General features: G+C 40.8%; 1 protein-coding gene across 3 annotated transcripts in view; it reads left to right on the top strand.

Annotated features, from left to right (window-relative positions):
* LOC110169267 (rap guanine nucleotide exchange factor 6-like) overlaps positions 1-20,740 on the top strand; it is a 413,544-nt gene that overhangs the window by 122,261 nt on the left and 270,543 nt on the right. For all 3 annotated transcript variants that reach the window (XM_055148415.1, XM_055148414.1, XM_055148418.1), the window contains one exon: positions 19,347-19,416. In XM_055148415.1, the coding sequence (XP_055004390.1) occupies positions 19,347-19,416 (70 nt within the window). The remainder of the gene's footprint in view (positions 1-19,346; positions 19,417-20,740) is intronic.

The raw sequence follows: 20,740 nt of genomic DNA, 5'->3' as shown, positions 1-20,740 counted from the left end.
GACTAAACCAAGACTAAACCAGGTCTAAACCAAGACTAAACCAGGTCTAAACTAAGACTAAACCAAGACTAAACCAGGTCTAAACCAAGACTAAACCAGATCTAAACTAAGACTAAACCAGGTCTAAACCAGGTCTAAACCAAGACTAAACCAGGTCTAAACTAAGACTAAACCAAGACTAAACCAGGTCTAAACCAAGACTAAACCAGGTCTAAACCAAGACTAAACCAGGTCTAAACCAAGACTAAAACCAGGTCTAAACTAAGACTAAACCAAGACTAAACCAGGTCTAAACCAAGACTAAACAGGTCTAAAAAAGACTAAACCAAGACTAAACCAGGGTCTAAACCAAGACTAAAACCAGGTCTAAACCAAGACTAAACCAGGTCTAAACCAAGACTAAACCAGGTCTAAACCAGGTCTAAACCAGGACTAAACCAAGACTAAACCAGGACTAAACCAAGACTAAACCAGGTCTAAACCAAGACTAAACCAGGTCTAAACAGGACTAAACCAGGTCTAAACCAGGTCTAAACCAAGACTAAACCAGGTCTAAACTAAGACTAAACCAAGACTAAACCAGGTCTAAACCAAGACTAAACCAGGTCTAAACCAAGACTAAACCAGGACTAAACCAAGACTAAACCAGGACTAAAACCAGGTCTAAACCAAGACTAAACCAGGACTAAAACCAGTTCTAAACCAGGTCTAAACCAGGTCTAAACCAGGACTAAACCAGGTCTCAAACAGGATTTAAACAGGACTAAACCAGGACTAAACCAGGACTAAACCAGGACTAAACCAGACTAAACCAGGTCTCAAACAGGATTTAACAGGACTAAACCAGGACTAAACCAGGACTAAACCAGGTCTCAAACAGGATTGAACAGGACTAAACCCTGCCACACTGACCATGTTTCCTCGTTTTCTATCAATAATATTTTTAATTTGGTTCAGTAAAGTCTGGACTTTTTAATGTTTTTTTGCAGACAAAAAACTTCTTATGTTACGATTTCCTCGTCTTTGTTTCTCTACAGCAAATCAAGTAATCCAAAGTATTCAGATTACATTACTCACTTTAAGTAATTTAATGGATTCTGTTACAAACTACATTCTGGGGTGTGTAATCTGTAATCTGTAGGGGATTACATTTTAAAAGTCACCTTCCCATTTTGGTACTTTTCACGTTTTTAGTGAGTGCAGCATTTTTAGAAGATCTTTAACGACTGAAGCTGGGAGCGTCTGTGTCTGGTTTGAGTCGTTGGAGCTGGTAACAAAGTGAGGAGTTTGTTCTGCTTTCTGATTGGATAATCCCCTTGAGAATCAAAACTAAAAATATGAACGGGTGTCAGCATTTTAATTTCTTTCCGGTATCAAATTCACACAGGAGAGAGAGAGAGGAAAGAAGGAGAGAGATGGAAAAGGGAGGAGAGAGAAGGGAGAAGAGAGCATGGAGAGGGGAGAAATAGTGAGAGAGAGAAAGAGAGAGGAGGAGAAGGAGAGACAGAGGAAAGAGTGAGATAGGAGGAGAGAGAGAGAGAGAGGAGGAGACATGAGGAGAGACAGAGGAAAGAGTGAGATAGGAGAGAGAGAGAGAGAGGAGGAGACATGAGGAGAGACGAGAGAGAGGAAGGAGAGTGAGAGATGAGAGAGGAGAGAGAGAGAGAGAGAGAGGAGAGACATGAGGAGAGACGGAGGAAAGAGTGAGATGAGAGAGAGAGAGAGAGAGAGAGAGGAGAAGATGAGTAGGAGAGAGAGAGAGAGAGAGAGAGAGAGAGAAGAGGAGAGACAGAGGAAAGAGTGAGATAGGAGAGAGAGAGAGAGATCTGGCTCGCTGAAGTGTTGTTGACAGGGCCCATGTGTTGCGCCTCACTGGAGTGTGGAGGGATCTGTCACAGTGGGATGACCTCCAGCTCGGGGCTCCCAGACAAACATCCAAGCCCAGAGAGGAGCACTCGTCTCTGGGCACCGTCAGCTCCCACGTGGGGCTGCTTCTGTCTTTGCTGCAGAACAGATCAGTGCCATTTTAAGTTCGAAAGCAGAAGTGCACTTGCTTCTTTAAAGATGCGCTTCGTAACTCTTCTAGTTGAGAGTGCCTCCTGCTTGTTTCCATGGAGATGTTGTTGCTTTGTCCTCAGTGTTCCACAGTGTGGCATTACAGTGTTTCCCATTAATAGATCAGTTGATGGTGGACTGGTAAAGTCTTGTTTCTCTGACTTTATTTTGTACTTCTGAATGTTGAACGCCTGGAGCTGTGTCTGCTGTTCCCCACATGAGACTAAATCATGACCAAAACTTGAGTTGCTGCTGGATTTCAGTGTTGCTTCTGTATCTAAGGCTGTGTTCAAACTGCAGCCTGAAGTGACCCAAATCCGATTTTTTGGCTTCTATGTTCCTGTATCCGATCTTTTAATGACAGTCTGAACGGCACAGATCCGAATTTTTCAAATGTGACCCAGGCCACTTGGATATGTGCTCCTGAATCCGATACGTATCTGATCTTTTGACATGTGACTTCAGTCTGAACGGTCAAAGTGCATCCATCCACCTGCACGACATTAACAAGCGACAAACGTCACTATTCTGCGCTGAAGCAGGCGGAAACCGGAACTGTAAAATCTCCATGTGCTCAATGCTCGTGACCATATTTGGACAACTTCTGTAAACACAGAGACGCTCGCTGCGGTTGACGTCGTCGTGTCTCCAGTGTCACATGTGGGACACTTTCGGGCCGTTTAACGTTCACACTGGAGTCACAGACAATTCGCATTTAATTGGAAATGTGAACGACCTCGCAAAAACATCGGATTTCACAAAAAAATCGGAATTGAGCGTTAAGCCCTGCAGTCTTAGCCTACGTTCAGACTGCAGGGCTTAATGCTCAATTCCAATTTTTTTGTGAAATCCGATGTTTTTGCGAGGTCGTTCACATTTTCATTTAAATGCGACTTGTATGTGACTCCAGTGTGAACGGTAAACGGCCCGAAAGTGTCCCGCATGTGCACTGGAGTCATTGTTAAATCCACATTTGTGCTTCGGTATGTTGCAGACTGACCGACTGTTTGTGTCTCGCTCCTTCTGAGTCACAGACGCTACGAGAGACGCTCAGTTTAATGCCCCCTATGAACGGTACTGAAAACCCGGACATTTGCATCACTTTATAAAAAAAAAACCCGTACACCCTGGACATGACGCAAAATACGGACATGTCCGGGGAAAAACGGACGTTTGGTCACCCTAGTTTAGACCTCAGAACTCTAATATAAAGTGATCCAAAGTAACTCCACAGAGCCCCGCCCAGGACAGGAGGGTGTGTGGTTTAGAGTTTCCGTGTGAACAAAGCACAAAGCTCTGTAGCCTGTTTGAAACAAGATGCTACTGATTTTTGCACTGACTGAATTGTAGCTCTTTTGGTGCATTATTATCACTGTAATGACGCTAAAATGTTTTAATAACAGAGAAAATGATTCTCATTAAAGTGCACGTGAAGGCGGATTTAGAATATTGTTTGTGGCTTAGAGTTCAGAAAGGACTGTAGACACGTGAAGTACAGCAAAGATCTTAAACTTTTCTGAAGCCACATGCACCAGTCATCAGATGAAATGATGTTTAGTAGAAAAAATACACAGACAGCACGTTTTTAATGACATAATAAATGACATAATAAGACAATATAACTTGTACTTGTTAATTCTTCTGTCTTCGTATGGTCAGTCTGCTCATGCTGTGCACTGTGTTTTTCTGGAAACACTCATCGAGCCAGAGAACGTTTTTACAGTTACTTTTGTACATACTTTTTCCTGGTACATCATTACACTGCTGCGAGTTACTGTTTAACCAGCTTCTGTTTTCTATGGAACCAAAAGTGCCGTTTAAGCGTCTGTGGAATGTCCGAGGTCAAACCAGTGTCCATCTGCTACAAGTGTCACTCGCACAGACCACAGTGAAGACACCGCGCAACAGGACTAAAAAAACACACACACGGGGGAGAGAGTGAAGGCACCACATTAAATACTGAAAAAAAAAACAAAGAAAACACAACAAAACCCCCAAAAAAACACACACGGGACTAAGTCTGGGCGATATGGATCAAAAAATATATCTCAATATGTTTTGCTATATCTCGATATACGATATATATCTCGATATATGTTCAAGAAAAAATAACCCCTTAAAACTGAAAACTGCAAAAACAAATCTGCCAAATTCCACAAGGTCTTTTTTTTTTTTTTTTATTAAAGTGTAAGAGGTCGGCAGTTCATACAGGAACATTTAAGATTACAAAAAACCCTAATTACATAAATAATAATTTAACTGTTAAATAAAAGAAATAAAACATATTTCCTTCTTTCTTCTTTAGTCCTGGTTTAGTCCTGATTTAGACCTGGTTATAGCCCCAGTTTAGATCTAGTTTAGACCTGGGTTCAGTCCTGGTTCAGTATCCGGCAATGAGTGGAATTACAAAAAAAAAAAAAAAGGATTTAGCCCAAAATGTGAAAACAGGAAAATCCCTCTGTGTAATCCATTTATTTCAACAAAGTAACTGTAATCCAATTACCACTCACTGAAACAGTAACTGTAACTGAATACAGTTACTCATCATTTGTACTCTGATTACGTAACTCCAGTACATGTAATCTGTTACTCCCCGACACTGGATACATAGTATAAGCACCTTTTGATAATTGTCTAATAATGAGGAGATTTTTACATTTTTCTGGTGGTACTTGAAGTCGCTCTGATCCGTCGCTCTTTGTCATAAACACTGTGGACTATAGAAATCGATCTCGTTCTAATGGACCTGGCTGTGGGTGGATTCACCTGTGAATAGTGCACTTATGAAAAAGCTTTTTATGGCTCATAATACTTTGTAGCTTTAGTGAATAATTTAGTTTCCTGAAGAAAACCTGGTGTAATTCCTGTAACTTGAAGTGTTCACAGAAGCAAGTCAGACAGAGTCTACGTTCAGACTGCAGGGCTTAACGCTCAATTCCGATTTTTTTGTGAAATCCGTTGTTTTTGCGAGGTCGTTCACATTTCCAATTAAATGCGACTTGTATGTGACTCCAGTGTGAACATTAAACGGCCCGAAAGTGTCCCACATGTGACACTGGAGACACGACGACGTCAACCGCAGCGAGCGTCTCTGTGTTTACAGAAGTTGTCCAAACATGGACGCAGCATCGAGCACCTGGAGATTTTAAAGTTCCTCTCGTACCGGAGCCACAACATGAACAACTTACTTGTTTTAAGGAGGAGATTGAGAAGGAGAAAGACGAGGTTTTTGGTCGTGGTGTTTTGTGGGACAGCGACAGCGACGTCCGTTGAAAGGAACGTGTGGATGTGGAGACGGAGCCAAGAGTGGTGAGTGGTGATGTGCTTCACTTCAGTCACACGGAGTTCATTAACAATTTTCGCCTGCTTCAGCGCAGAATAGTGACGTTTGTGTCTTGTTGATAACATGTAGGTGGATGAATGCACTTTGGCCGTTCACACTGAAGTCACATGTCAAACTAGAAAAGCAGTCAGAGAGCGCAGACCTCCGCCAAGGACTACCCCCATTTTTTATATAAATTGCGATAAAATCAGTCTTCTGGATCAGATCCGGATCAGCCTTTGGAATATGAAAGAGGATCCCATTGTCCATCCCTGAGTCAAATTTCATGGGGTTTGGTCAATAATTAACCGAGATATTGAGAAACAAAATTTTTGGCCCCATTTACCACAATGTTAACTAAAATTTCAAAGTGATCCAGAATCCAGGATTTCTTCCGGATCAGCCCCAAAATGAAATCAGTTCTTTCCTTTTCACATTTCCAACAAATCCTGAAAATTTCATCAAAATCGGTCCATAACTTTTTGAGTTATGTTGCTAACAGACAAACAAACAAACAAACAAACAACAAACAGACAAACGCCGGCAAAAACATAACCTCCTTGGCCGAGGTAAAGATCAGATATGTATCGGTTTCAGGAGCACATATCCAAGTGTCCTGGGTCACATTTGTAAAAATCGGATCTGTGTGGTTCAGACTGACATTAAAAGATCAGATACAGGAACATAGAGACAAAAAATCAGATTTAAGTCACTTCAGGCTGCAGTCTGAACGCAGCCAGAGTGACTCATGTCAGTTTAAACATTTGGGCCAAGGACAAGAGTCAATTATTATGAGATACTGTGTATAAAATGTAATAAATGTGCACACGTTTAATGCCAGACTGTGGAATATTCCAGGTAAAGCATCACCGTAGCAGCTATGGAGACAAGCAGAGAGAAAAGTAACACAGTGCTTCCTCAGTGAGGCAGCAGTGGCTCAGCGGTTTGAGCAGTGGTGCTGGAGGATCGATTCTTGCTTGGACCAAGTTCTGTCGTTGTGTCCTCGGGCAAGACATTTCACAAGACACTGCTGATGGTGCAGACTGGCAGCCTTTTGCCTCCCTCAGTTTATCCCGGGGCAGCTGTGGTTTAGCACCTCAGAGTGTGGAGTGAATGAAGAATGACACAGTGTAAAGAGAAGCTTCGACAAACCTGTAAAGAGAACAAAGTGTAACGCTCGATTATTATGATCTTTATGTAAGATTGTGATTTTGAAATGGCATAAAATCCAGTTGCTTTAAACTTAAAATGTCTCTCTCTGATCTGAATGGTCTCTACCTAAACCCCAGCACCTGCACCAATCCTGAGTCCTGTGCTAGTGCAGCCTCTGCAGCTCAGGGAGGGAAGTCTGGAGGTTGTGAGCTTCACATGAACCTGAACAAAAACTAAGAACGAGACAAACTTGGATGTGTCTCTATCTGCAGGTGAAGACTCCGGACACACAGATACACATGTGATTGTCGTACATTTTTAAACACTAAGAGCACAGAACATTCAGCTCCTTTAAAGGTTGTACAGAGGATTTTTTTAAGGGAAGAGAAATACAGCGACAGTTCTTTTACAAATGTTGTGCATGCGAGTTTTTAGACCCTTCGTCCGCTTCACTCGCGCAATCGCTGGAAGGAATCTCCAAGAATCACCTCAGTTTGTCTTCGCTCCTTTTCCCCTTCTCTTCTTCTTTCAGCGACCTCAAGAACCGACTTTCTTTTGCGGCGAACCGGTCGTGGATTCTCGTCCGCCGTCGCGACAAACTTTGTGAGGAAGTGACAGTTTGAAAAAGCCTCTAAGAACCGCTGCATAAACCACGTGATCCCTGCATCCCGACGAGTCAATTACACTAGAAACGTAGGGAGTTTGATTGATGACCTGACAGCCAATAGGTAAAGAGGCAGCCTCGTTTTCTATTGGCTGATGTTTATCTGGCCTCAACACGTCCACAGTTGATAAATTTTCATTCTTTTTTTTTTTTGGTCATCGTAATTACAAGGCTGCTGCGTCTCTGTAACGGTATTTTAAACTTTCATTGACAATTTGAAACAAAAAAAAAATCCTCCATACAACCTTTAAGGTGGTTGTTTTATTGAATAAAACCAAGAGTCTTCAGTTTCCCACTTATTGGATTCTGCTTTTTATTCAAGAATCTGCTGCTAGTTTATTCTTTTTTCTTAATATATACAGAAGGAGGAATGTCTAAAGTATGAAAAAAATCTGATACTAATCGATCGGTCTGGTTGTGTGATGTCGGGGCCGTGTGTGTCGGGTGCAGTGTGGTTGTGTGATCTTGAGGCCGGTGTGTGTGTCGGGTGCAGTGTGGTTGTGTGATCTCTGTGTGTCTGTGTGTGTGTGATCTGTGTGTGTCGGGTGCAGTGTGGTTGTGTGATCTCGGGGCCCGTGTGTATGTGTCGGGTGCAGTGTGGTTGTGTGATCTCGGGGCCCGTGTGTGTCGGGTGCAGTGTGGTTGTGTGATCTCGGGGTTTGTATGTGTCGGGTGCAGTGTGGTTGTGTGATCTCGGGGCCCGTGTGTGTGTCGGGTGCATGTGTGGTTGTGGTGTGTGATCTCGGGGCCCGTGTGTGTCGTGGTGCAGTGTGTGTGGTTGTGTGATCTCGGGGCCCGTATGTGTCGGGTGCAGTGTGGTTGTGTGATCTCGGGGTGTCCTGTGTGTGTCGGGTGCAGTGTGTGTGTGTGGTGCATGTGTGATCTCGGGGCCCGTGTGTGTGTCGGGTGCAGTGTGGTTGTGTGATCTCGGGGCCTGTGTGTGTGTCGGGTGCAGTGTGGTTGTGTGATCTCGGGGCCTGTGTGTGTCGGGTGCAGTGTGGTTGTGTGATCTCGGGGTTTGTATGTGTCGGGTGCAGTGTGGTTGTGTGATCTCGGGGTTTGTATGTGTCGGGTGCAGTGTGGTTGTGTGATCTCGGGGTTTGTATGTGTCGGGTGCAGTGTGGTTGTGTGATCTCGGGGTGTTGTGTGTCGGGTGCAGTGTGGTTGTGTTGATCTCGGGGTGTGTGTATGTGTCGGGTGCAGTGTGGTTGTGTGATCTCGGGGTTTGTATGTGTCGGGTGCAGTGTGGTTGTGTGATCTCGGGGTTTGTATGTGTCGGGTGCAGTGTGGTTGTGTGATCTCGGGGCCTGTGTGTGTCGGGTGCAGTGTGGTTGTGTGATCTCGGGGCCCGTGTGTGTGTCGGGTGCAGTGCGGTTGTGTGATCTTGCTGAACTTCTTGCTGTTCGTTTCATGCTAAATGGCGACTCAGCATCGTTAACGGCCTGAGGAGCGTCTGGCTTTAATTAAGGCAGCGTGCGGAGCTGGAGCGGGGCCAAAACGACCGTCTCCAGTTACACACACTCACTCACACTTTACTCCAGGTTGTGTTCTCGTCAAAACACACACATTTACTCATTTACTCTTCGCTCACGGGGACAAAAATGAATATACTTTTTTGTTTTTCTTCCGCTAACAATTATGATTTGGTCAAAGGCTTGGACCCAATTGTTTCCTTATATGTATTTGAGCAAAGTACTTAAATGAGCAGTTCTTAAAGGTGCATTGTGTAACTTTTCCCGGTGGAGGGTTTGTCAAATGCTTTTGTCCACGGAGATGTTATTGTTTTGTCTGGAATGGCAAAGGAGAAATTCAGTTCGTCTCCCGGACAAAAGTTTGTTTTGGTCGAATATGTTTTGCGGCTCATCCAAGCTGCTTCTACAGAACTGAAGTTGACAATTTTAATTTCTCGTTTGCCATGAATTCTACCTGGACGACTGAGAGATTTTACAAACATCTTTCGAAAATGTTCCGCAGTAAACATAAAACAATCTGTTATGAGGGCAGGTCACAGCATGATACATTACAGGTCAGATCTGTGGAGAGTCACCTCTATTCACAGAAGGAAGTTTGGTATTTTTGAGCAACAGAAACACCTGTAATGACTAAATGCTATGTTCAATTAATGAATTAATGTATTTATTGGTTGATTTGATTGGGACAGAACATGAAACATGAATGTAAACACCCCAGAGTTTAGCCTAAAGATCATTTCCATCCGTTGTCCCGAGGGATGGGCATTTTCTTAAACAATCGTCGGAAGAATTAACGATTGATTATCGATTAATCATTAACGTTTTTATATTAAAATGATCATCATTATTATTACTATCTGCACTAATCTGCATAAATAAATTCAACTTTACGACATATAAACCGTAACGACTCTAGAGCCACATCAGCCCGTTTGACATTATAATGTGTTTAATTCAGTTTTGTTCAAATCTCACAGAAACGAAACTTAAAACCACGTCACTAATTTACATAAACTCAGCGAAGATAAAACTCCAGCTCTTGTGTCGCTGATGTGGTTCAACTTCTGTCGGATTAAAATACATGACTCAGGTGAATACAGGTTAGTGTGACCAGATTTGTGTTTTTCAAAACCAGGACAGCGTACGGCAGTGGTGTCAAACTCATTTTGGTCTGGGGGTCGTATCCAACCTATTTTGATCCCAAAGGGGCCGGATCAGAAAACTCATGTCATATAAACCCCAAAAATAACAATAAGTTCAAATATTTGTGCAGAGAAACACAAATCTATTACAGAAATCTTTTTTAATTGATGAACTCTTTCTTTTACAAAATATTATAATATTATGAACAACCTGAAACTTTAAGAAAAATGCAATTTCAACACAATGTTTTAACATGAACTTGTATGTAAATAGGAATAAGTCCATTTTTCACTCGGCTCCACTTTTCTCATGTTGGACATTTTTCTGATGAGGGTGTCACGGTCAACAGTCAAAACGATCGTCCTTTAAGAGCGTTTGGAAAGAGACAAGTCTTCATTTGTGCTGCTCTGGTGGGAGGGGCCACGTACAGAGACACTGGAGACCAAATTACAAATATTTAAATAGAAAATATAATTAAAATATTTTAGTAGAAAATCAGATTAAAGGTCTTGGAGGGCCGGATCTGGCCCCCGGGCCGTATGTTTGACACCTGTGCCGTACGGGGACATTGCGCGACTCTCACCTGGCAAAGCTTTTTCCCACTGGACACAGAATTACAGAGAATTGCTCAGAATCTTACAGCTAAACCTAAAGAGTGTTGGAATAAGGCCTTTGAGAGATCACTAAATTACTCAAACATGCATGGACAACATCCATGTTTTTGATGTGGGAACAACGTTTCAACATGGTAGAAACTGCAAAAAGTTGATTTTGTACAACCTCCCCCTCTTTAAAAATAAAGTCTAATGCACAAACAGTGTTGGGAAGTAATAGATTACATGTACCGGAGTAATCAGAGTACAAATTATGAGTAACTGTATTCAGTTACAGTTACTGTTTCAGTGAGTAGTAATTGGATTACAGTTACTTGGTTGAAATAAATGGATTACACAGAGATATATTCCTGTTTTCACATTTTGGACTATATCCCTTTTTTCTTTTTTTCTTTTTTTCCCCTTAATGCCACTCATTGCCGGACACTAAACCAGGTCTAAACCAGGTCTAAACCAGGACTAAACCAGGTCTAAACCAGGATTAAACCAGGATTAAACCAGGTCTAAACCAGGACTAAACCAGGTCTAAAACCAGGTCTAAACTAGGACTAAACCAGGACTAAACTAGGACTAAACCAGGTCTAAACCAGGTCTAAACAAAGGTCTAAAACCAGGTCTAAACCAGGTCTAAACCAGGTCTAAACCAGGTCTAAACCAGGTCTAAACCAGGTCTAAAACCAGGTCTAAACTAGGACTAAACCAGGACTAAACTAGGACTAAACCAGGTCTAAACCAGGTCTAAACAAAGTCTAAAACCAGGTCCAAACCAGGTCTAAACCAGATCTAAACCAGGTCTAAACCAGGTCTAAACCAGGTCTAAAACCAGGTCTAAACTAGGACTAAACCAGGACTAAACTAGGACTAAACCAGGTCTAAACAAAGTCTAAAACCAGGTCAAAACCAGGTCTAAACTAGGACTAAACTAGGACTAAACTAGGTCTAAACTAGGACTAAACCAGGACTAAACCAGGATTAACTATGTCTCAAACAGAATTTAACAAGACTAAACTTCTTCTATCAATAATATTTTTAATTTGGTTCAGTAAAGTTTGGGCTTTTTATTTTCTTTTATCAGACAAAACATCTTATGTGAAGATTTCCTCGTCTTTGTTTCTCTACAGCAAATCAAGTAATCCAAAGTATTCAGATTACATTACTCACTTTAAGTAATTTAATGGATTATGTTACAAACTACATTTCGGGGTATGTAATCTGTAATCTGTAGGGGATTACATTTTAAAAGTCACCTTCCCGACACTGTGCACAGATGAAGTGTAATGCCGTGTTTCAGTCTTTGCTTTTTCCTGATTCTTTTCTGCGGCCAAACTGTACCACAAAATCATCTACAAGTTCCAGGCACGTACTCCTGGTGTAATAAAAACGCTCTCTGATATTTTGATACATTTTCTTTATTACATTTTCTGAACACGTTGAACCCCGTGTGCACTGCTGCTGCTTATTGCTTTAGGACACAGACTTTCATTTGTTTACCTTCAAAGTGGCTTTTACAGGCACAGTTTCAACGATACAGTGGTTTTCTCGGAGCTCGGCCCCGGATCGGTTGTAATGACTTTTTTCGACATCTGTTTTGAATGTTGTTCCACTTTTTTAACGTCGAAGCAAAACTAAAGTGATATATTTTGAGGAGAAAGTTCTGGAAATGAAAACAGATGTTCACTGATGTGTTTTAATAGTGCCACGAGGGACCGGCTGACTGTGAGTGAAGGACCACCACGGCTCTTTATAATGGACGTTGTGATCACGGTTCTGTTCAAATATCTGGACTGGGTATTGGCGTAAATCTGTGGTGCGTTTGGGCTCGTGGATGCTCCAGTGGTACTAGGGGAGTTTCAGTACGTACATCGGTTTTGAGGTCACGGGGGGGGCAGGAGAAAGGTGAAAGTGAGGACTAGGGACGGGCATTCGATGAAATTTTCTTAACCGATCGTCGGAAGAATTAACGGTCGATTAATCGTTAACGTTTTTATATTAAAATGATGATCATTATTATTTACTATCTGCACTAATCTGCATAAATAAATTCAACTTTACGACATATAAACCGTAACGACTCTAGAGCCACATCAGCCCGTTTGACATTTTGTTTAATTCAGTTTTGTGCAACTCTCACAGAAACGAAACTTAAAACCGCATCGTTAATTTGCATAAACTCGGCGAAGATACAAACTACAGCTCTTGTGTCGCTGATGCCAGGGCTGGGTATCATTATGAAGTTGCCGATACGATACATATCTCGATACAGCGCACTTTCGATTCGATATGATATATTTCAAATGGATTCGATACGTTTCAATAAAAAATAAAGTCTAAATCATGTTTGTGATACTAAAAGTCTTTGTTAAACCACTTCTTGTGCAAAGTTCATATGAAACACAAACATTTTAATCGTCAAAACAGTGAAAATGTCCAGTGTGTCGCATAAATGAGTTTCCTTTCACTCCACAAGCCACAAAACTGTAGCTCTGTAACAAAATAATTTAGTAAAACACACCTAAAAATCCTCTTGGTGATATATCGATACAGCAGCCCACGATATCGATACTGTATCATCGCATTAAACGATACGATATATCGATATTCCGATATTTTTGCACACCCCTAATAATGTTTTTAATTCAGTTTTGTTCAACTCTCACAGAAACAAAACTTAAAACCACATCACTAATTTGCATAAACTAAGTGAAGATAAAACTCCAGCTCTTGTGTCGCTGATGTGGTTCAACTTGTGTTGGATTAAAAGACATGACTCAGGTGAATACAGGTCAGTGTGACCAGATTTGTGTTTGTCAAAACCAGGACAGCGTACGGGGGGAGGGGGGCGGGGCCTCGTCATCCACATTGAGCGACTCTCACCTGGTAAAACTTTTTCCCACTGGACACAGAAACATATGTGCTGCTTTATACACTGTGCACATGGACTCACACTTGTCCCAACGCAACGGAAAGTGTGGAATTTCTTGTCCAAATCATCGTTAAATCCACATTTGTGCTTCGGTTCGTTACAGACTGACCCACTGTTTGTGTCTCGCTCCTTCTGATGCAGAGACACATGTACACACCTGTTTGGTCACGACACACACAGCAACATACATTCGGTTTGTCGATTAAAATGAACGTAATCGATGAAATTCTTAATGATCAATTAATGATTAATCGACTAATCATGCCCGTCCCTAGTGAGGACTGCACTCAAATTGCACAAATTCACTTGCGCACAGCCCTGCACTGACCAGAACGTCTCGTACCGATTAGGGATGGGCATGTTTAGTCGACTAATCAATAATTGATCATTAAGAATTTCCTCAGTTACGTTCATTTCTAATCGACAAACCAAATGTGGGTTTCTGTGCGTAGAGACAAGGCTGCGTCTGACACAAACGCTGGAGTTGTGGCCTCGGAGTATCACTGTACCACTGAGTGAGTGTGTTTACATGTACATCTGTGTCCCGGATTCGTCCTGTTACATGTTTAAGCAGTATCCTGGTTACTGCAACATAAAGAGCAGCGCTAAACCTGCACACGTATGATCTTTGAAAAAAATCACAACACACAGAACAGACTCACCTTCAGCATCAACCACCATCAATCACTCATATTCCACTGAGTCGTGTCCTTTAGTCCGACAGAAGCTGAACCACATCAGTGCACAAGGAACGAGCTGGTTTTTCAGCGCTTATAGTTTATGCAAATGAATAATGTGGTTTTAAGTTTAGTTTCTGTCAAACTTACAGTCCAAAAAATACAGTAATATAATGCAATCCTCATTTGCTTGCAGAAGTTTAGTATGAAATCCTATTTTAAATATTTTTTTCTTGTTCCTCTTGTCCTATACCATCTGTAAGTGTTGATCTGAGATGAAATATGAATTATTTCCTTATCTGCCATGAACATAATTTATAAGCAGCACAACACAAGAAACTTAAAAAACTACAGAATTTGTTCAAAAATCATTCACAATCACTTTTAGGATGGTCTTTACTTTAAAATAAAATCCTGAAATAGTTGCGGCACATTTATTGAGAACACAGGAGTTTGCCTCGAGGTGAACTGTTCCTGAGGAGTCATTTGACACTGTATTTATTCTTTTTGTGTGTGTTTGAGACCACATCATTTTTGCATGTTTTTTTTTTTTTCTTTAACGTGTGCATGGTCGATACCGGTCAGTCTTCGTTCCTTCTCTCACCTCTGGTCATGAGCTCTGGGTAGTGACCGAAAGGACGAGATCGCAGATACAAGCGCTCGAAATGGGTTTCCTCCGCAGGGTGGGTGGGCGCTCCCTTAGAGATAGGGTGAGGAGCTCAGTCACACGGGAGGAGCTCGGAGTAGAGCCGCTGCTCCTCCACCTCGAGAGGAGCCAGTTGAGGCTCGGGCATCTGTTCCGGATGTCTCCTGGACGTCTCCCTCGGGAGGTGTTCTGTGCATGTCCCACCAGGAGGAGGCCCCGGGGAAGACCCAGGACACGCTGGAGGGACTATGTCTCTGGTCTGGCCTGGGAACACCTCGGGGTTCCCCCGGAGGAGCTGGAGGACGTGTCCGGGGTGAAGGAAGTCTGGGAGTCCCTGGTTAGGCTGCTGCCCCCGCGACCCGGCCCCAGATAAGCGGAAGAAAATGGATGGATGGATGGTCGATATTGTAGATCTAAATCTCTTCAGAACTTTTCCCCATACAATCCAACATACATTACATTACATACATTTCATTCTTTGTAGTCCGTTCCCATTCTTCGTACAGTTTTCATGCAGTGACCTCCTCTGTGCGTCCCACGTCCTAAACTCTGTGCCCGCTCCCTGACCCGTGTCCGGCGAGGAGCAAACCTACAGGAACCAAACCACACAGACGCCGTTGTTTCAGGACGGTTTTATGAGTCGCACAATGCAGCAAATTGTTTTATTCTTCTGCCACGATCTCTGGGAATTTCGTCTCTTCATTTCTGGTTTACTGAGCGGCTTCAGATTAAATTAAATCATGAAAACTGAGCAGACCACAGTGTTCCCATCAACTGTCAAAGTGAAGAAAACCAGAGGAACTTGATCTGATAAATATTCAGCACTTTTTCACAGACAGTTACATATTAGACTTTACTGTGGCCTTTTTCGTTATTATATTTAACTTCTTTTTAGCACTGGTATAAATTTTTTAGCTCTTAGATTACTCTAGTCTAGTCTCCCTGTGTGTCAGATGCCCTTCCATCCAAGCAATACAAATAGTTCACTTAGTCGGAAATAGAGAACATAGGGCTGGGCGATATGGATCAAAAAATATATCTCAATATATTTTGCTATATCTCGATATACGATATATATCTGGATATATGTTCAAGAAAAAATAACCTCCTAAAACTGAAAACTGCAAAAACAAATCTGCCAAATTCCACAAGGTCTTTTTTTTTTATTGAAGTGTAAGAGGTCGACAGTTCATACAGGAACATTTAAGATTACAAAAAACCCTAATTACATAAATAATAATTTAACTGTAAAATAAAAGAAATAAAACATATTTCCTTCTTTTCATTCATAAATAAAACAACTGAACACAAGCTCATCTTTGCATTAACTCTGTTATCCAGACCAGAACCAGAACCATGAGCTCATTTAACAGAAGAAACTCAGGATGTTCCTTATTTTAACAGATCCATGTTCCAGCGTCAGGATCTGAGGTTTAATCCCACAATCCACTGCAGATCAAACCCAACGATTCCAAACACTGTTGTACAAGTGACACTGCAGCAGATTATTCATTAAAATCTTCTGCATAAATAAACTTTACAAGATATAAAGCATAACGACTCTAGAGCCACATCAGCCCGTTTGAGATAATAATGTGTTTAATGCAGTTTTGCGCACGTGTGTTTACATTTTACAGAAACGAAACTTAAGCGCATGAGTCATTTGGATAAACAGCACTTCTCCTGCAGCTCAGCTCGTTCAGCTTCTTTTGGACTAAAGGACGCGACTCGGTGGAATATGAGGATGTGCTGCTGGTGGTTTTGTCTGTAAATGGTGGAAAAGGTTCGTGGTGCTTGAAGCTTTTCACTGGCACCAACTTTCAGTGTTCACGGCGACAGTGACGAGTGAAGGAGACACGAGCAACAAAATCAGGGAGGCGACGAGAGAGAAGATAAACAAGAGAAGCACCGAAATCTAAATTGAATATAAGCATTATATCGATATATACGATATGTCAGAATTCATATCGAGTTTTAAAACTATCTCGATATATTTAAAATATCGATATATCGCCCACCCCTAAGAGAACATACAAATTAACTTTTTTGCCGATCAAAGATGCAGAAATGTGGGGACTTGGTCAAATTTGAAACATGCCAAATATTATTTAATGCAAAACTCTACCTGCTCCTAGAAAACATTCAAAAACAGTTCTGCACAAATGAATTCAAATACAACCTGAGAGGTCAAATAAAAAAAAAAAATCTCTCCATTAGCGATGGGCATGACGAGTCGATAAATTGATAATTGGTCTTTAAGAATTTTGTTGATCATGTTCATTTTTAATCGACAAACTAAATGTAGTTTGCTGTGCGTCTGACACAAACACTGGAGTTGTGGCTCACACTTCCACGTTTGGGCTCTGGCTCCTTGGAGACTCTGTTCCTCTCAGTGAGTGTGTTTACAGCACATCAGTGTCAAAATACTATATGGTGTGTTGGCCCCGGGGTCACCTCACCGAAGCGTCAGAATCCTATACCACACCGGGGATGATTGGGGTTTTTGAGTGTCCGGGTTTGGTCATGGTGCATGGAAACGCAGCTTCCCGGTCGCTGCTACGTAAAGTTGAGTCACATGTGTCCAAAAGACAAACACTTTTCAGTCTTTTCATCACAAGAGAAGCCAAAATAAATAAAGTGACCAACATAAATAAAGTGAAATGATGTTAAATAAGCAGTGTTGGGGAGTAACAGATTACATGTACCGGAGTTATGTAATCAGAGTACAAATGATGAGTAACTGTATTCAGTTACAGTTACTGTTTCAATGAGTGGTAATTGGATTACATGGCGGTATTTTCCTGTTTTCAAATTTTTTTTTTTTTGTCTGGTAATTCCACTCATTGCCAGACACTAAACCAGGTCTAAACCAGGTCTAAACCAGGTCTAAACCAGGTCTTAAATCAGGACTAAACCAGGTCTTAATCAGGACTAAACCAGGTCTTAATCAGGACTAAACCAGGTCTTAATCAGGACTAAACCAGGTCTTAATCAGGACTAAACCAGGTCTTAATCAGGACTAAAACCAGGTCTAAACCAGGTCTAAAACTGGATTTAACAGGACTAAATCCTGCTGCATGGACCGTGTTTCTTCCTCTTCTATCACTAATATTTTTAATTTGGTTCAGTAAAATCTGTGCTTTATTTTTTTTTAACAGACAAAACATCTTATGTTACGATTTCCTCGTCTTTGCTTCTCTCCAGAATATCAAGTAATCCAAAGTATTCAGATTACATTACTCACTTTAAGTAATTTAATGGATTATGTTACAAACTACATTCTGGTGTATGTAATCTGTAATCTGTAGGGGATTACATTTTAAAAGTCACCTTCCCAACACTGCCTGCACACGTCTGATCTCTGAACACACACGACACACACAGAACACACTCACCATCATTATCAACATCTCTGTCATGGAGAAAACACTCATATTCCACTCATGAGTCGTGTCCTTTACCGCATCAGCTCACACGGTGAGAGCTGTTGTTTTTTTTTCAGTGCTTATATTTTATGCAAATGAGTCATGTGGTTTTTAGTTTAGTTTCTGTAAGACGTAAACAAATGTGTCAAAGCTGCATTAAACTCACGATAATGTCAAACGGGCTGATGTGGCTCTAGAGTCTAATGTTTATAGGTCGTAATGTTGAGTTTATTTATGTAGATTAGTAATAGTTATAATAATGCTGATCATTTTAATATTAAAATACTTTATAATAACTACATCTTATTTAGCCTTAATAAAGCATGAACAAAGACTTAATTAATAATGATTCACGCTTAGTAAATGCTTAATTACTACTTTAATTAGCACTTGCACTTCATTTGCCTGTACTGTAAATAGTTACTCATAATTATTTCATACTTAATTACTCATGAACTAACCATTTGAGCATTTATTAATCATGAGTAAGCTATGAGAGAATGATTTACTAATAATGCAAAACATTTCTGTTTAACTGTGCAAATAACTGAAAGGTTTTCATTCCGCACTCTTCTCTCCAATTTATGTCTCTCTTTTTTATTTTAATCTTCATGATTATTTATGTTTTGATTTGTTTTTTATTATGATTTTAATGTATTTTTTATTCTGTAAAGCACTTTGAATTACTTTGTGTACGAATTGTGCTGTACAAATAATCTTGCCTTGTGTATGTGTATACTGTATATGTGTATACTGTATATGTGTATACTGTGTATGTGTATACTGTGTATGTGTATACTGTATATGTGTATACTGTGTATGTGTATACTGTATATGTGTATACTGTATATGTGTATACTGTATACTGTATATGTGTATACTGTATATGTGTGTATATGTGTATACTGTATATGTGTATACTGTATATGTGTATACTGTATATGTGTATACTGTATATGTGTATACTGTGTACAGATGTTGTGTTGGTGAAGTTACAGTTAAGTTCCAGTTTATTGTCCCTGTCCTCTGTATTGTCTCCTCTGATTCTGTGCTGTGGTTGGATAAATACAGCAGGATTATGCACCTTTTAATATCAGTTTGATCATTGTTTTGGTAATTTGTTATATAACTGAGGAGGAATACTGGCTCCAGCTCAGTTTGGGAGGGGGGCATTCCAAACAGCACCGTTAAAACTTGTTAAAACTCGTACTTTACAGTATAATAGTAACATGTTTGTGTTGTGTTGGTTGCAGTTTTGGGAAGCAGCTGGGAGGACGCCGGGGCTGTGAATGCATCACTTTGGAGCCGTCAGAAATGATCGTGGTGAGTGTTTCTGTGTCCTGTCTTTTTATACGAACGTCTTTTACAGCTGTGTGTCCTGTGGTCCTGTGGCAGCAGCAGAATTATCCCCAAAAAGTGTTTTAAATATGCAGTATTGTTAAAAAATATGAATGAAACACTTAAGGAAGATGGTCACATGATCGACTCTGAGCTGGAGACATTTGTCACAGTGAGGGACACGAGGACACTGGACACACTCCATCATGACTGTAGAGGGACAGATAATACTCCCTACAACCAGTGTTGGGAAGGTGACTTTTAAAATGTAATCCCCTACAGATTACAGATTACACACCCCAAAATGTAGTTTGTAACATAATCCATTAAATTACTTAAAGTGAGTAATGTAATCTGAATACTTTGGATTACTTGATTTGTTGTAGAGAAACAAAGACGAGGAAATCTTAACATAAGATGTTTTATCTGATAAAAGAAAATAAAAAGGCCAGACTTTACTGAACCAAATAAAAAATACTATTGATAGAAGAAGAAGAGACACGTCCACACAGCAGGATTAGTCCTGTTAAATCCTGTTAGATGCTGTTTTAGTCCTGTTTTAGACCTGGTTTAGACCTGGTTTAGTCCTGGTTTAGTCCTGGTTTAGACCTGGTTTAGTCCTGGTTTAGTCCTGGTTTAGATCTGGTTTAGTCCTGGTCTAGTCCTGGTTTAGACCTTATTTAGTCCTGGTTCAGTCCTGGTTTAGACCTGGTTTAGACCTTATTTAGTCCTGGTTCAGTCCTGGTTTAGACCTGGTTTAGTCCTGGTTTAGACCTGGTTTAGACCTGGTTTAGACCTGGTTCAGGGTTTAGTTTGGTTTAGGGTTTTAGTTTCCGGCAATGAGTGGAATTACTGAAAAAACAAAACAAAACAAAACAGTAAAATCCCTCTGTGTAATCCATTTATTTCAACAAAGTAACTGTAATCCAATTACCACTCACTGAAACAGTAACTGTAACTGAATACAGTTACTCATCATTTGTACTCTGATTACGTAACTCCGGTACATGTAATCTGTTACTCCCCAACACTGCCTACAACTGTACAACAACTCACCCTTATGTAACAGATAATACTCCCTACAACTATGTTCTTAGGTTCTTTTTTCAGACCTAGAGTTTTGTTTCAGACCTGACAGTTTGGACTGGTCATGTGATGTTGCTGTGACGTGTCCAGTCAGCTGATTTAAACAGGTTTCTGATAAAAAAAAGAACCTAATCACATAAAATATCGGAAAACCAAATGAATCTCTGTAAAAACTGTAAAACAGCTCACCCTTATGGAATGGATAATACTCCCTACATGCACC

The sequence above is a fragment of the Boleophthalmus pectinirostris genome, unplaced genomic scaffold (genome assembly GCF_026225935.1).
Source record: "Boleophthalmus pectinirostris isolate CB_2022bp ecotype Guang Dong unplaced genomic scaffold, ASM2622593v1 HiC_scaffold_12, whole genome shotgun sequence".
Taxonomy (NCBI): Eukaryota; Metazoa; Chordata; class Actinopteri; order Gobiiformes; family Gobiidae; genus Boleophthalmus; species Boleophthalmus pectinirostris.
This window is presented reverse-complemented; position numbering and strand designations above follow the sequence as displayed.